The sequence below is a fragment of the Hydra vulgaris genome, chromosome 13, assembly GCF_038396675.1.
Source record: "Hydra vulgaris chromosome 13, alternate assembly HydraT2T_AEP".
Lineage (NCBI taxonomy): Eukaryota > Metazoa > Cnidaria > Hydrozoa > Anthoathecata > Hydridae > Hydra > Hydra vulgaris.
In genome coordinates, this window is record NC_088932.1 from 8,660,852 (window position 1) to 8,677,136 (window position 16,285).

The 16,285-nt window shown below is 28.6% G+C and overlaps 1 protein-coding gene across 1 annotated transcript; it reads right to left on the reverse strand.

Annotated features, from left to right (window-relative positions):
* Nucleotides 1-12,999: 12,999 nt before the first annotated feature.
* LOC136089603 (uncharacterized) lies at nucleotides 13,000-14,007 on the reverse strand. Its single transcript, XM_065815655.1, has one exon. It carries the CDS (start codon nucleotides 14,005-14,007, stop codon nucleotides 13,000-13,002), a length of 1,008 nt encoding a protein of 335 aa, XP_065671727.1.
* Nucleotides 14,008-16,285: the final 2,278 nt, after the last annotated feature.

Genomic DNA, 16,285 nt, shown 5'->3' on the forward strand with positions numbered 1-16,285 from the left:
CCGAGAGAAATGTTGGCAGCTCTTAAATATGCCATGGAAAATCTGAAGGATTCAAAACTGAACTCGCTACTAAAAGAAAACGTAAACTAAAACGCTTTTAAAAAAAAGCATCAAATCCAGCCCATTTCCACGACAGCTAAACAAAATAATTTGAAATGAATCTTTTTAATGTTGTTTTAGATAGTCTGATTGAGCAGATTGATTTAAGATTTGAGACAAGATTTTCATGACATTTTTTTTTATGAAATAATTGACATTTATATGTGTGTGTAATGTCTAAAAATTAAATGTGTTGATTTAAATTAGTTTTAGTGTTAAAACTATCTTGTAAAAATCAACTTGAAATAAAGTTTTTAAATTAAATTAAATTAAAAAACAAGCAGTATGGTTGGCTATGTGTTTTCATTCATCTGGTTGAATAGATAAAAACATATTGTATATGTTTTCATTTATACAACCAGATGAATAACATATCGATGATCTTTTCGTTCAAAATAAAGCTTGCAAACTTGTACAGTTTCCGTCGAGAGATGTGATCAAAGAGAAACACATTGATGAAATTTGCCGTTTTAACAATGCCAGCAAAACAATTTTTAAGCAAGGAAATCCACTGCAGCTACTCAATCAAATATTTGAGCAGAAGAATTACTCTTTTCTTACAATTTATTACTGTTTATACAACTAAAAATACACTATATAACGTAATACTCAAAAATTATGTTAATAGACAAAATAACAGCAATTGATATTTGAAAGATTCGATTACACTTGCATTCAGTGATATATTTTAAAAAAGGAAAAAAGAAACTAATTTAAACTTAGAGAGAGTTCTTACATAAAACTGAAAACATACCATCAGTTTAAAGAAAGACACATGCCACATCAACATGAATTGTAAAAGTTTAAGTTGGTCGGTCTAGTTATGGCAATTTTAAAATATTATAGCATCTGAATGATATTTTGTTTACTACGACATGTATAAAAGACGAAAAAAATTAAAATGATAAACTTTGCGGTACCATAAACTATAAATGTTTGTAGCGAAAAAACCCAGACCAAAGGTTCTTTTTTTTTTTTTAAATGTTCTTAAAATCACGATCGCTTGTCCAAATTTGAATAAGATTTAAAATAAACACTCTTTTAAGGTGAAACGAACATCATAGTTTAATAATTGATCTGTTCTGATTGTTTATTGACAATTTTTCTTAATTATATGCTCTTTATTGGTCGGAATTCAAGTATTTTTTTGTGAAAATTGGTAGAAGTGTTGTATTTTGACAACTATATATAGTTAATATACGTCAAAACCGATTAGAACTAGGATCTATAGCAAATTAAGGTATTTTTTTCAAAGATTTTAACTAAATTCATGTTCACGCCAGTAAGCGAAATTGATCTAAACACTCCAAAATAATGTTTTTTAGATTCACTATTAGGGGTAGTAAAAAGGTTTTGAAATTATTTATAAAAAAAAAATTTTCTTTACATATTAAAAAACCTGAAGCAAAAAAAGTTATATAATCTAAAGCTCTTGTTTGGACATAATACGCTGATAAAATCTAATTTTAAATAAAAGAGTTCGAATAATTTGTAAATCACCTTAACTATACCGAGTGGTTTTGTGTTACCTTTCTGTATTATTTGGTGCTTATTTTGCCTTCATCACTATTATTAATAAGACAAACACCAAAGAACTTATTATCAAAGTATTAAGTTATTTGGTGATTTTTTATCACTAACTGAATATGCAAAGAAAAAAAAAGAAAAAATTTAATAGTATCATAAAAATTTCCAACTTTTGTTTAATACAACTTTCATCAATAACAGGTTTATTCATGTACAACATCATCATGATCATCCTGTTACTGGTAACATGTAACCCAGTACTACCAACCCAATGCCCTACTACCTTGTAGGGTTTGCTTTTTTTAGGCAAAAAAAGTCTAACAAAAATAAATTCAGACTTGAAAATGGTGTCACAATTAAAATACTCAACTTGGGCAGATGTTAATTGCATCCAGATAAAACTCTCAGATGCCGAGCTCTACCTATGAATGAGTCAAGTTCTCTTTACTTAACATAGTTCACAAATAGTAGTAATGGGCTTTACTACAAATTACCCCTGAAATTTCATCACAGATTGTCAGTATGTGACTTTTGGAGTTTACCTAGTAATTTTTGAAAAATTGTAAATTCATCAAACTTAGAGATATTTATCTTTTTTGCAGTACTTAAAATAGTGTATTTCCTATACGTACAGATTTGATTGGTAATTTAGGCACTAAAAGTTGTCCTATAAAAGTTCTAGATACACTTTTACTGTAACAATATTTAACTGTATTTTACTGTATTTTAATATTTTACTGTAACAATATTTAAAACTGAAATAATATACCAATATTATTTCAGTTTTAATTTAGAATTTTGATAGAATTTCTAGTTTGGCTACAATTTGCCAATTTTATTAAATCAAATTTAAAAAAAAAAATAATCTTAAACTGATTGGCACATACAGTTAAAAAATTGTTAAATCTTTATTGTAAAATTGATTTGTCTTATTTAGTTACTCTTTTTTTTTGGTACTAATTTGTCACGAAAAAAAAGGTTTAAGTTCGCAAAGTTACGTCTTAAAAAAATTTATAGTTAAAATCTATTAAAAATAAAACATGTAATTAAAAAACTACCATAGGTTACAATGTTACGTCTCATAGGTCAAAATGTTACGTGTTCTTATGTAATATGTTACGTCTTGGTTACGTAAAAATAACGGACATTTTGCAAGGAACGTAACTAATCTCGTTTTCGTTACAATACGTAATGTAACTTTAAAATGTTATAGGGGTAAAATGTGGTATTATGAACTTTCCATGTTATTGTCAGTACTTTACTCAATACCTAGTCGCAGTACTCCTAAAAATTGTATAACTCTCCTCAAAATCATCTAGGTCTTTTGCAATGATTGATTTCAGAATGTTCTCAGACGCACTGCGCAAAACCCCTCCCTCTTGAAGAACCTGAAACAATGTTAACAATACATTATTATATAATGAGGATTATAGTGCCATTTTATTATTATAAAATTAATTTAAAATGCATTATTATTCTTTGGGCCAAATGATCCACTCTTTTCAATATAACTTTACTTGCATTTTTATCGTAACTTCCTCCATAGTACTCTTGACGCAATACATTTAGCTCACTTTCCAATCTTTCAACTCTGGTCGAAAGGAAATGATATATTTAGCCAGTTTTTTACCAAACCCATCTACTGTGTAGCTCTGGGGGAGGAATAATATCTAGTACTAACTTATCATCATGTTCTTGAAAAAGGCATGAGCAGAAAACATTTTAAAAGTACTGCATATTCTTGTAAAGGCAACTAGCGTCTGCATGTTGCTAATGCCAGTGTTTAAGTTTTCGAAAAGTTCCAAGGCTTCCAGACTCAAGACTTAACTCACCCTCACACCTCGTCCTTACACCTCACCTTCAGCGACATGCAAACTTTCCGCCATGATCTGAAATTCCAGGCAGAATGTTGATTACTTTATATCTAATGCCAGTGAATATTATTACACTTTGATAAGTACACTAACTCCGCAATCTTGGAAAAGTTATTTTTTATTTCTCAAAACAACTTTCAACATATGCAGGGACCAATGAAATGTTAATACCCCTGACATATTCTCTTTTTTTTTCCCTAGCTTTTTTTCAATAAACTTTTTTAAGAAAATTGGGCCCTTGTTTTAGGTTTTGAGGGAGGGCCTCCGACCCACTAGTTACGACACTGGGTGGGCTGTTAAAGATAATTGCAATCTTGTTCAATCCAGAACTGCATAGATCTGAAGATCTATGCAATTGCTAGTGGGTTGGAGGCCCTCCTTCAAAACCTATAACAAAGGCGCAATTTTCTTAAAAATTATTCTGAAAAAAAGCTGTTTTTTAATTCCCAGCCCCCAATTTTAAAACTGGCCCCCTAAATAAGCTAATTCCCCTCTCCCGTTTATTAATGGTGTGGGGTAGCTTTGAACATACTACAAGAATTGATTCCTATCCCTAATAAAGTGGTTGTTGGATCCTGATTGATTGATTATCCATAACAAAATCAAAAAATTCTGACAAATCTCTGATAAAACAAAATCTCTTTTCACTTTAATCACTTTTGATTTACTTTTCTCCTCCATGGAGATGTTTATAGTGCCATAAAAATTATCTAGAAGTTCTGATTGATTTATTAATTTGAACTTCATACCATTCTTTCTCAATACTTGTAACATACGTTTAGACTTGAACTGAGAATGATCTAAAACCTTTACTCCGTTTGAAGTTTCTTTCAAAATAATACATTTTGCTTCTTTTCGCCGAACTCCAAGAGTAACTGTGACTGGTGTACCTTCTGTAGATAGTTTAATTTCAGCACCAATATCTTTATCTTCTTGCACACATATTTGCTTAAGCATAGTAGAAATTTTTTGAGTAATACTTTTAGTTTGAGATTCGAACTTTACAAGGTTTGAGGACACTCAGCCAGGATGCACTGATTACCTTTGTCTCTACTTATCTACATAAAATATTTGAGAAAACTTTTAAGTTCTTTGAATCAGCTGGGATTTTTTTTTGTGAAAATATTTTTTCTGGTCTATTTTAAAAATTGTACTACTTTGACAGCCCTTATTAATCACAAATGAATCTAAACTAACTGTGGTCACACTTTTCCTTAACATTTTTGGGTATATCTTTACCTGCTCTTTTCTTTTTTTTTTTTTTTTTTTATTTATTTACACTTTGCCAATAAAAAAAATTTACAGTCGTAACTAATAAAAAAATAATTACATGACCGGGGCTAGAAGAAGACAAATTTAGTCTTGTCATTAAGCTCCAAAAAATGCGTCATTACTAGACAAAATATAGTTTGACAATAAAATATAGTTTCAATGTATATATATTATAAAAGAAAATTTAAATATATCGCATATTGTTTAAAATTTATAGTTTTTTAAAAAATAAGATATAGCAATTGCTTTTGTAAAATAAAAGAAACAAAATTTATTAAAATATTAAATGACAAAAATAACATTTAAGAATTGGTTTGAAAAATAAGAAGATATGATTTTATATAAAAACATTTTATTGGTTGAGCATTTTATAGTTTAACTTATTTAATTATATTTATAATACTTTTCATTGCCAATTAAGTAAAAGCAAATAAACAGTATTAAAAAAAAAAAAAAAAGTAAAAGAATAATAAATAACGCAAAAATAAAAAATAAATTTCTCAAAAAGAAGATTATCATTTAAAATGATAAAAATATATGTACAATTATTGATTAATTATGTATTAATAATCTAAAGTAATTAATTAATTAACTATTAATTATTGATTTCTAATATAAAGAAGTTTTTTTAGAAAAAATTTAATTCATTTTCAGTTAACAAAAGTAATTGCTTAAGTTTTGTTTTGAATTGGTTTAGAGAATAATTAGTTTTCATTTCATTATTTAATATTATGTTCCACAACTTTGGTCCTCGGTTTACAATAGAGAATTTAGTAGCGGAATAATAAGTTTTGGATTGAATGTAGTTGTATTTTGAAAATCTAGTAGGGTATATGTGATTTATTTTTTCAAAAATTGAATAAAATAAGATTGGTAATATATTTTTATCAAGTTTGAACATGAAAATAAGAACTTGATAGAGGTTTAGTTTATATACATTTAGGATATTGAGTTCATTAAATAGTGTTTGTGTGTGTGAGATGCGATCTACGTTTGAAATTATCCTTATAGCCTGTTTTTGTTTGCTAAGCAATTTTTTTATTTTCGTCGCGTTAGTGCTACACCAAGCAATGTTCGCATAACTTAAGTAGCAATGAATAAAAGAAAAGTAAATGTTTTTTAAACAAGATCGATGTAATAACTGCTTTGCTTTGTGCATTATACCTAAATTTTTTGATATTTTATCATCAACTACACCTATATGTTCCCTCCAGGTTACATTTTCGTCTAGAAACACGCCTAAAAACTTTAGTGATTGCTCTCTCTTTATTAATTGATTGTCAATAAAAAGGTCCGGAAGTTCTAAGGGAATATCTGATTTTTTATGTAGGCGATGGAATAAAGTGTATTTTGTTTTAGTAATATTTAAAGATAACTTGTTTGATTTAAACCATTGGGTTAGTTTGGCTAGTTCTTTGTTTAATGTTTGGAATAATATATTGATATCTTTATTGGAATAAAACAAGCTTTTCTTGAAAATATATATCTTGCAATTTGGGCACAGTCCATTAGAATAGGAGTCAACAGCAGAAGAATACTCCTTTTCTGCAATGGGTTTTTACAAGATACTCTAAACTTGCAGAGAGAGGAATGCGTTTGAGTTTTTTATGCAGACAGCAAACGGATTTCAATCTTATCAATTGGTTGAGGTTTCTTTTATGGTGGTACTCTCTCCCTTCCTTAGAGATTAAAGGGGGCATATTGTTAATTGCTAAAGTTTATATATTCAATGTTTTGTGGAAACTCTAGTTGTATACACTTCCACTATTAACATGTTGTTTACTGTTTTTATCGGTACGCGACTACCGCGTTTTACGAAACTGAATTGTGCCATATTTTTTGTAGTCTCTTAAGAATAAGCGTAGAATAATATTTGTTCTCGTAGATTACTTTTAGAAACTAGAATAGTTGAGCTTTATTTCTATGTAGTTTTAATTATACTCACTTGCTATATTAACGAGTTTATTGATGTCAAATTTTGTCGTAGTTCTGTGATAAAGTTAATGTATTGTCTTTTTTTCTTTTCTATCCTATTCTTTTTTATAAAGTTTTTTAAAAATTTATCTATACATTTGCCAAATTTTATTGAAATTTTTTTTGTAGCAAGCACCCTATTTTTTGCAGCACTTTTAAGTTTTTATTTTATTTTTAATTAAGTTTGATTTTATCAATATCTTAATTAATTGTTAATAAAATTGAACTAGTTTCCATTACCAAAGTTTACTTTTCCCTAATTTTAAAGGGAAAAGTAAACGTTTTTTTCTTCATAAAAATCAAATTTTTTTTAACTTTTAAAATATTTTTTTTCAATTTTTATATATTAGTGTAATGTAAAAAATCATAAAAACAACATAAAAAAACCATAAAATAATCTTAAAAAAAAAAATTGAATTTTAAGCTTCGGCGTTACCGCACCGTCGGTAAAAATGCGTAAATTTGCGTAAAATACGTAAAAATGCGTAATTACAGCTGCAATTTTGCGTAAAAATTCGTAATACGCAAATTTACCGCATTTATCACTTTTTACCGTTTTTATCACTTTTTACCGCTTTTTATCACAATTTACCGCTTTTTATCACAATTTACCGCTTTTTTTGCTGGTTACCAAAAAACTAAAAAAGGATTTTTTAAATTGCTTTTCGTATTTCTATTAGTAAATTTTACATTTCAGTTTAAATAAACAAGTTATTAATAAAAAAATTAACCATCAGATATTTCATCATCTGTCTCTAATAAAATATTTGCAAGCTCAGATGTACTGTACTTTTTTTTCTCATTCCCCTTCCAATTCGTTTTCATTATATTACTTAATTTTGCTTTTTTGTTTCTACAATTGTTGAGGTTTGAAGGAACCCTTGCGTAATTTTGACCCACAAAAACTAACATGCAAGTGTTTTCTGGTTTTAAATTATGCCTAAAATCAGTAACCGTCCTACCTCCAACTGAAAACATTCGTTTCAGTAGTAAATAGTTCATAAAAAATAAATACATGAACCTCAAGAAAATTTTTTGATGGCGGCCGAAGGAATGGCAATATGAAAATTAAGAAACTGATGATAATCAAGTTTTATATCATAAGCTCAAATATTGATAAGTTTCAAATAAAAATATATTTTTTTGTTTAGCATAAGATTATTTTCATAAAAATAACAGAATATTACATATTTGCATAAACTCCAAATATAAATATTTTTTTATTTAACAAAACATATTCTTACAATAACTTGTTGTATATTAACTTTCTATTTTTTGTTTTTTAGAATAAATATAATAAAATAAAAAACTCTCAGTAAAACTAAGTACGAGTTTTAGTTGTTGTTTGTTTAATAGTAGTGAAAAAAAAGTATTTGTTTGCTTATGTAGAAATCTCAAATTTAAAATAATTAGCATTTGCTATATAATTTATGTACCTTTAAGTTCTTAACTACTTAGCTTGTGTTAGAAAGTTAGTAACACAACTGCATGTTGTGCTATTGAAAATATAAAATTTGTCAAAATTGTAGGTAGACACCACTACCACTTACCATGCAGTTATGTTATCAACCTTCTTGCACACTGCATTGGGTAACTAAGAACTAAAAGGTACATTAATTATAAATAAATATTAATTTTATCGTAAATCGCACTTAAAAAATATCGAATATTTTGAACTTTAATATTTAAATTAATAATTTCTTTAATTGTCTAATTTTTTTAAACATTTCTTTAAACTTTTAAAAAGTTAAATTTCGTTGTCTTGTTTTTCTTTCAAAATCCTGTTTAATTACCTCTTTCATATTACTGTAAAGTCTTATAAGATGTACATCGTTCCCCGCTAAAAGCTTTGATCGCCGCCATCTTGGGAGGCCAATTTTGGCTTCAATTTTTTTTCCAAAAAACAATAGTTATATTTTGAGATCAGTGGTTTAAAATATACTAAATTATAGTAAGAGTTATCGAGTTATATTTTGAGATCAGTGGTTTAAAATATACTAAATTATAGTAAGAGTTATCCAGTTTTATCCAGAGTTAACCTTGAGACAGCTTAATCACTTTTTTGCACTGACGGATGGACTACACATCATAATATTATAAGCTTTTATTCTTTAACAGCACACTGGATAAACTCAGAGTTTAATTCTATGAAAGCTGCGCTTTTTTTTTTTCTTTTTTTTTTTTGTAGTTATTTAGGTGCTCCCAGAAGTCCTTACGGTCTTATCACAAAGCACCGCAGGAGAGCATTTAACAGGAAGTTCACGCCTCCTTCCGTACCAATGTCGCTTTTTAGGCTGGAGCTGGCGTCGAACCTCGGACCTCTGGGTTCTGAGCCAGAACTCTAACCACTGCGCCACGGCTACTTCAACTTAAAAAAATGACAGGCTCTCATACAGGTGTAGAGATATCAAAATTTCTAAAGGGTTCTTTAAATGAATGGAAAATACCAACTAACAAAGTTAGTTGGTATTTTCCATTAAAACTAAAAATTCTCTAAGTTGCGTAATCCAGACTCTTCAACTTTGTATAACCGACAAGCTTTTTAAGCAGCAAACAACTGTGAATGATCTTATAGCTAAGGCTAGAAAAATTGTCACACACTTTCACCATACTTCGTCCTCCATGGACATACTACATGAAATTCAACAAAAGCTAAAGTTATCCTTACATTCACTCATACAAGATGTAGTTACAAGATGGAACTCAACATTTTACATGCAAGAAAGGTCAGTTAAACAAAAAACCTCACTAACATTATTTTTTATTAGAAATCAAAAGTGCAATGCCTCTAATCTTACAGAAGACCAATTGTTATTAGCTGAGACGCTTATCTTAGTTTTAAAGCATTTTGATGCGGCTACACTAGAGATGAGTGAAAACAGGACATTAGTGTCTCAAATTGTTCCATTAATAATTTCAATGGAAGCGTAGCTAGCCTATGCTTTAGAAAATGCAGGTGAAATTAAAATTATAATAAAAGAGTTAAAAAAAAGATTTTCTTTCAAGGTTTTCCAGTTATAAATATAATAAAAACTTGAACATTTCTACAGTTTTATATCCAAGATTTAAACTGAGTTATGTCATATCAAAGAGGCTATAAATACAAATATTCTAGAACCTAAATAAAACGGATATTACAGAAAGCCTTATAACTACCGACAACTTAACTCAATCAGATGATGAAACAAACGCTTCATCTGAATCAACCCAAGTATCTAGCTCTCCACTCAAAAAATTAAAAATGGCAGAAAGCATATACAATTTTTATCAAGTTTCAAAAACACCACTTGAATTAACAAAATCAACAAAAGCAAAAAACTGTAAAAAACTTTCAACAGAGGCACAAATTTATTTTGAGAAAAAGGAAAAAATGTAAGTTGTAATAATTCTAAAATAAAAATATTGCTAACATTTTGTTCTTGTCTAATTTATATTAAATTATTAAGGAAAAAACGTTATTCCAAGTTCTTACAAATTATTATATAAATAATAGTTATGGAAATAATTATATGGAAATAATGAATATTATATTGATAGTATTCATTAATGGTTAATATTTTAAACAATAAAAATTAGGATTTTTTATTATAGCTTGATTTTTTTATTAACTTACATTTCTTATAGAGTTGATGAAATAAACTTTTACTTATCACTGCTCAATCTACATCAAAACGAATTTCCTTATAAATGGTGGGGAAATTACAAAGAAACATGTATAAAGGAAACTATCTATAATATTTTAGACCTCTCATACCTAGCAAAAAGTATTTAGGAGCTCCACCTTCTTCCGTGTTCAGCAAAAGATTGTTTAGTACTCGGGGAAATATTTTTGAATCGATACGGTCCCGACTACCTGCAGAATATGGAGAACATCTAGCTTTTGTGCATGCAATTTGGAAATTTTTTGGAGAAATGGAAACAAAAAAATAGATTCACAGTTTTATATAACATATCTTATTACTTTTCATAACATAATAAAAATATTTATTTCTAACATAACACAATTTGTTCTATTTTGATTAAAATATGCTTTACTTATGTTTATATTTTTTAAACTTGCATCTCTTGATTTTGAACTTTTCTCTTTATATAGTTTGGACCCATAAGTTATACAATTAATTAAATTTAAAAAGTTTTCAAAACAATCGGCATTGGCCAATGGTTATCAAGGCCGATGCATCGGCTAAATGGTCGATGCATCGACAGGCCAATGTCGATGCCGATGCATCGGTGCACCCCTAGTTAAAATTATTAGCATGTGTTTAAAGGTTTAAGCAAAGAAACATTTTAGTTTACTTTATTTTCTTATAGTGCGATTGTGTTTACTTGTACTATTTTATTTTATAATTTTCGTAACTTATTACTTTTATAATTTTCGTAACTTATTACTTTTATTCTATTAAAATTATTATTGTAGTTTTACTCAAACTAATTACCGAGATTGGGAGAAGAAAGGTTAAGCCTACCAGGAAGCAACTTAAACCCACCCCCACGTTCAAAGATGATTGTGTTTAGAAAGATAGAACAGAATAGTACTGCAAAGTAAAGGGGAAAGCAATAAATTTAGAAAGATGTCATAGAGAAATGTGGACAGATCGGTCATTTAAGACACAAAAACTATAAAAAAACTTCCCTTTCGGACTAAAAAGTTTCAGAACGTTTTTTTTCCGTAAATTTTTTTCAATTGATCAGTTTATCTTTACTAAACAAAAATTCTATTAAAATTGTATCTAGCAGGGCCGACGACACGGGTTTCAAAATGGAGGGCCAATTTCATCATTAATTTTTTAAAAAGTCCTCTATATCTAAAGTTTTATTATTAAAAAAAAATTCTTTAAAAAAAGTGGGGGAGGGGGGAAAGGGGGGAGGGAGGGGTTTACATGCCCATGGTGTCATCGGCTCTGTCAAGTTGTAAACAAATAAAAAAATTTTACTTGGATTATAGTAGGGTAGGGTGGGGCAAGATGCCCCCCTTAACAAACTTTAGCGTATATAACAAATACTTTTACATTTTCTTGTAATTTTTCTTTTTAATATCAAAGTCTACTTATAAGAGAAGACATTGGTAAGATAAAATAACTACTTTATTACTGGTGATAAACTTTAAAATTAAAAAAACTAATAATTGTGCAAGGAGACATCTTGCCCCAGCCGTGGGGCAAGATGCTCGAAAGAGTGCATCTTGCCCCAAACCTTTTAAACAGTTGTTAAAAATAACTATCAGTTAAAATAAAAGCTATTAATAGTTCTTTATTAACTCTTATTAACTCTTTATTAACTCTTTATTAACTCTTATTAACTCTTTACATTTTATTAAAATAACTGAAATATAAACACTGCAATTATTCTATGCAATTGTCTTGAAGATAAATAACTTTTTTTAATTTATATCACTAACATAAATGTTCAAATAACATATACATGATTATGATTCACAGTAGTAGCATAAGTCTGAATCATCTGGACCGCATGAAAAGTGGTACCAAGATGTACATTTACTACATTGTGTCCAATCATCAAATGGTGACACATTGTATGGACAAGAGCATATGGTGCATAGAGTTGTATCAGTGATAAAAATTTCAGAGGCAGAAACCATATCTTTCTTCTTTTTCATTTGTTTCTTTATGCCATTAGGTCTTTCTGCTTTCTGCTTTTCAGGCTTTTTCCCCTTTTTTGTCTTCAAATTTATTGATTTCATTTTTTGCTTGATCACCTTATCAAGTGCAGCTTTTTCTTTACGCAATATGACTGCTTGTTGCTTTTTTTTTACATTGTTTTCATGCTCTTCTAGTCACTTCTTGAAAGGTGAAGAAGTAAGGTTTTCAGCTGACTCTGTCTTTCTCTTTCGTTGTCTTAAAACAGGAATTTTGGGACGTGGAGAAATCTTTTCCAAAATATTTAAGGGAGAATTAAGGCCAAGATACTCATCAACAATTAGCAAAACTGCATCATCAACAGCCTTTAATTTTGCAGCAGTAGTTGTTGTGCTCATGACATTTGCCAACTGTATAGGTGCAACAAGAGGCAAATTAGGCAATTCACTAGATTGCTGACAGATTTTCAATGGCTCAGCTTCATTAGTGAGCAAAGCTGCTTCAAAGGCTTCATCATTGAAAATAAGGTCATTTATTGAGTACAAACCAGAGCATCTAAAACCATTGATTGCTTTGTCAACGTTTGCAGTAAAGTTGTAGGCAGTTGCAAAAATACCTGCCATGTCAAAAAATGAAATTCTATGCCCCTGATGTGATTACATCCAGTTGCTTGCTGCTGTATTGTAGCCAACTTTCAATGGTTTAAAAAATGTACGATCTAAAGGTTGCATCTTGTGTGTACAATGAGGTGGAAGAGTTATGAGACGGATCCCATTGTCACGACAAAAGTTAATGGCCTCAAGTGTTTTGTGACTGTGATGACCATCAAGTACAATTAATTGCTCATTAGTTTTAGATGCATGAGTCACAGCAACAAAATGTGTTAACCATTCAATGAATAAAGATGAATTAGTCCATCCACTGGAGCTAACTCTAATAATTGAGCCTGAAGGTGCACCAACAGCCAGCCTATCAGTCATTCGCTTACGGGGAAATATAAATAAGGGTGGGACATAAGTGCCACTTGCACTCATTGCACACACAACTGTCACAGTAGCACCTCTTTCTCCACTAGTTATTTTCGAAACTTGTCGTTTGCCTTTCATTGCAATTATTCCAGTTTCATCCATATTCCAGAGCTGTTTGGCTGAAAACTTATGTTCCTCAAATAATGACTTGTATACTGAAAAAAACTGATTTACTTTTGGTTTATTGAAGTCAATGGCTCTGCTTATACTGGTGGCTTGTGGAGTTCGAATAGAAAGTTGTGGATTGCTAGGCATGAATCCTTGCAGCCAATCCACTCCTGCCATTTTTGACTCTTTATTAAAAGGATTATTGATTCCCATTTGCTTAGCAAAATCATATGCTAGGTGACACACATCTATTGTTGTCAAGCCAAATAATGCTGTTTCTATAATCTGAACTTGTGTAACAATCTTTAATTCAAATTCTTTACTAAAAACAGGAAATTTTCCACCCAGAGACAAACCACCAGCTACTTTTACTTTTCCATCTCGATGACGTTGTAATGTTTTTTTATTAATACTAAATTCTGATGCAACATTCTTTAGACTGCAGCCCATTTTTATTACATCTAATGCTGACTTTATTCTATCATTTGTTGCACCTCTCTGTGTTTTTCGCACATAATTTCTCACCATTATTTGTAATATTTAAATATGTATCTAAAGAAATATTAAAACCTTAAAATTTCATTTATATAAACATACCAACACATACACAGTATTATATAATTATTCAATACATTATTATTTTATACATTACATAACATCTATAAATTAACTCTCTTTGAGTTAAATAAGAACTTACTAAAGTTACATGTACATACAAAATTACTCAAGATTATTAACAATAACACGATGTTGCAATTAATAATATGATGTTGCATGCTAAACACAGCTCCTTTTAGTAGAAATTGTATTATGCACATGTAATAATATATGAAGTTGTATTAATACAACTTCATTCAGCTGAATGCAATGCATATTTGTAAAAGTTTTACAAATATGTATTGAATTGCAGCAATAGCATGTGATACAGCTTCATTTTACTTAGCATATACATTATAACATTTACTTAATATATATAATTATTTTAAAAAGCTATTTATAAATATGTATAATAGTTATCAACATATAAACCAACATATAAACATTGTCAATAACTAAATTAGTAAACGTTTTTATGTTCTAAACACACTTAAAAATGGTAGAAATTCCGTAAAACCACGACGCAAGAAGCCCTTTGAGGGCATCTTACCCCACGTAACCGAGGACATCTTGACTCATCTGTAGTGAGTGCAAGTTTAATACAAATAAAAATAATACAAATTTAATACAAATAAAAATAATTTTATTGCTAAGTTATAAAATTTCTTGATATTATATTATTGTGGAATAAATTCTCTATAAAACAACACATTTCTTACCTTTTTTTTTTTTTTTTTTTTTTTGCCATATAAATTTATTAAAGTCGTAAAGCATAATATAAATACAAATAGCAGGGGCAAGAAGAAGACATAATTGGTCTTATCACCAAGCCCCTTAGTCTATACCGTAAATATAAGACAATAGAAATTAAAAAACGCAACACTATATAATATAAAACGTTTTTCTAAAGACTTAATAGAATAAAAATCAATCTTTAACAAAAAGTTAAAGTCCTACTTTAACTTTTTGTTTTTGTGTTGGTTAAGAAAAATTAAAAAAAAGAGAAAAAAGAATTTGTACAAAGAAACTATATTACTAAAAAGCAAGCAAGTAAATACGCATAATCCTGAAGCTTTCCTTTTACACCAGCATGTACCTTTAAATATGTGAATAATTCTTATAAACCATAATTATATATATATATATATATATATATATATATATATATATATATATATATATATATATATATATATATATATATATATATATATATATATATATATATATATATATATATATATATATATACATATATATATATATATATATATATATATATATATATATATATATATATATATATATATTTTTTTTTTTTTTTTTTTTCAAACCTCATTAAAACTTCAGAAAAAGCTGAGCGCTACGTCGATCATCTGTAGTTTTTGCTTTAATTTATTCTTAAACTCATTTAGCATAGAAATTGTTTTAAGTTCATTAGTTAATATTTTATTCCATAATTTCGCCCCTCTAGTAGAAATTGAAAATTCGGTCGCCGCAAAATAACTTTTGGGTTGAATATAACTGTTATTTGAAAATCTGGTGAGATATCTGTTCTGATTTATTTTGAATAATGGGTAAAATATTTTAGGAGATATATTTTTATTAATTTTGAACATAAATATAAGAACTTGATAGACATTTAATTGATAAACATTCATTATATTTAAATTTCCCACATTGGAAATGATTCTGATTGCATGCTTTTGTTTATTAAATAGTTTTTTTATTTTATTTTTATTTGTACTGCACCAAGCAATATTTGCATAATTAAGATGGCAATGAATGAACGAGAAATATAAAAGCTTTAAGCAAGTTGGATTTAAAAAAGGCTTAGCTCTGCATAGCAGGCCTATGTTCCTTGAGATTGTATTTTCGAGATATTGTATGTGATCTCTCCACGTCACATTTTCATCAAGAAGCACGCCGAGAAATTTTAAAGTGGTTTCTCTTTTTATGTCCTGATTGGCAATACAAAGTTTTGGAAGTTTCAAGGGAATTTTATCTCGGTCATGAAAACGATGGAAAAAAGTATATTTTGTTTTGGTTACATTTAGAGATAATTTGTTTGCATTAAACCATTCAGTAAGATTTAATAGCTCTTTGTTTACTGACTTAAACAGAATATTTATATCATTATGTGCATAAAATAGATTTGTGTCATCTGCAAATAAAATTGTATCTAGTTCAGTACAAGCTTTGCTTAAAT

Excerpts from the sequence above, each read along its gene's own strand:
- LOC136089603 (XM_065815655.1), bottom strand. The coding sequence starts at position 14,007 with ATGGTGAGAAATTATGTGCGAAAAACACAGAGAGGTGCAACAAATGAT.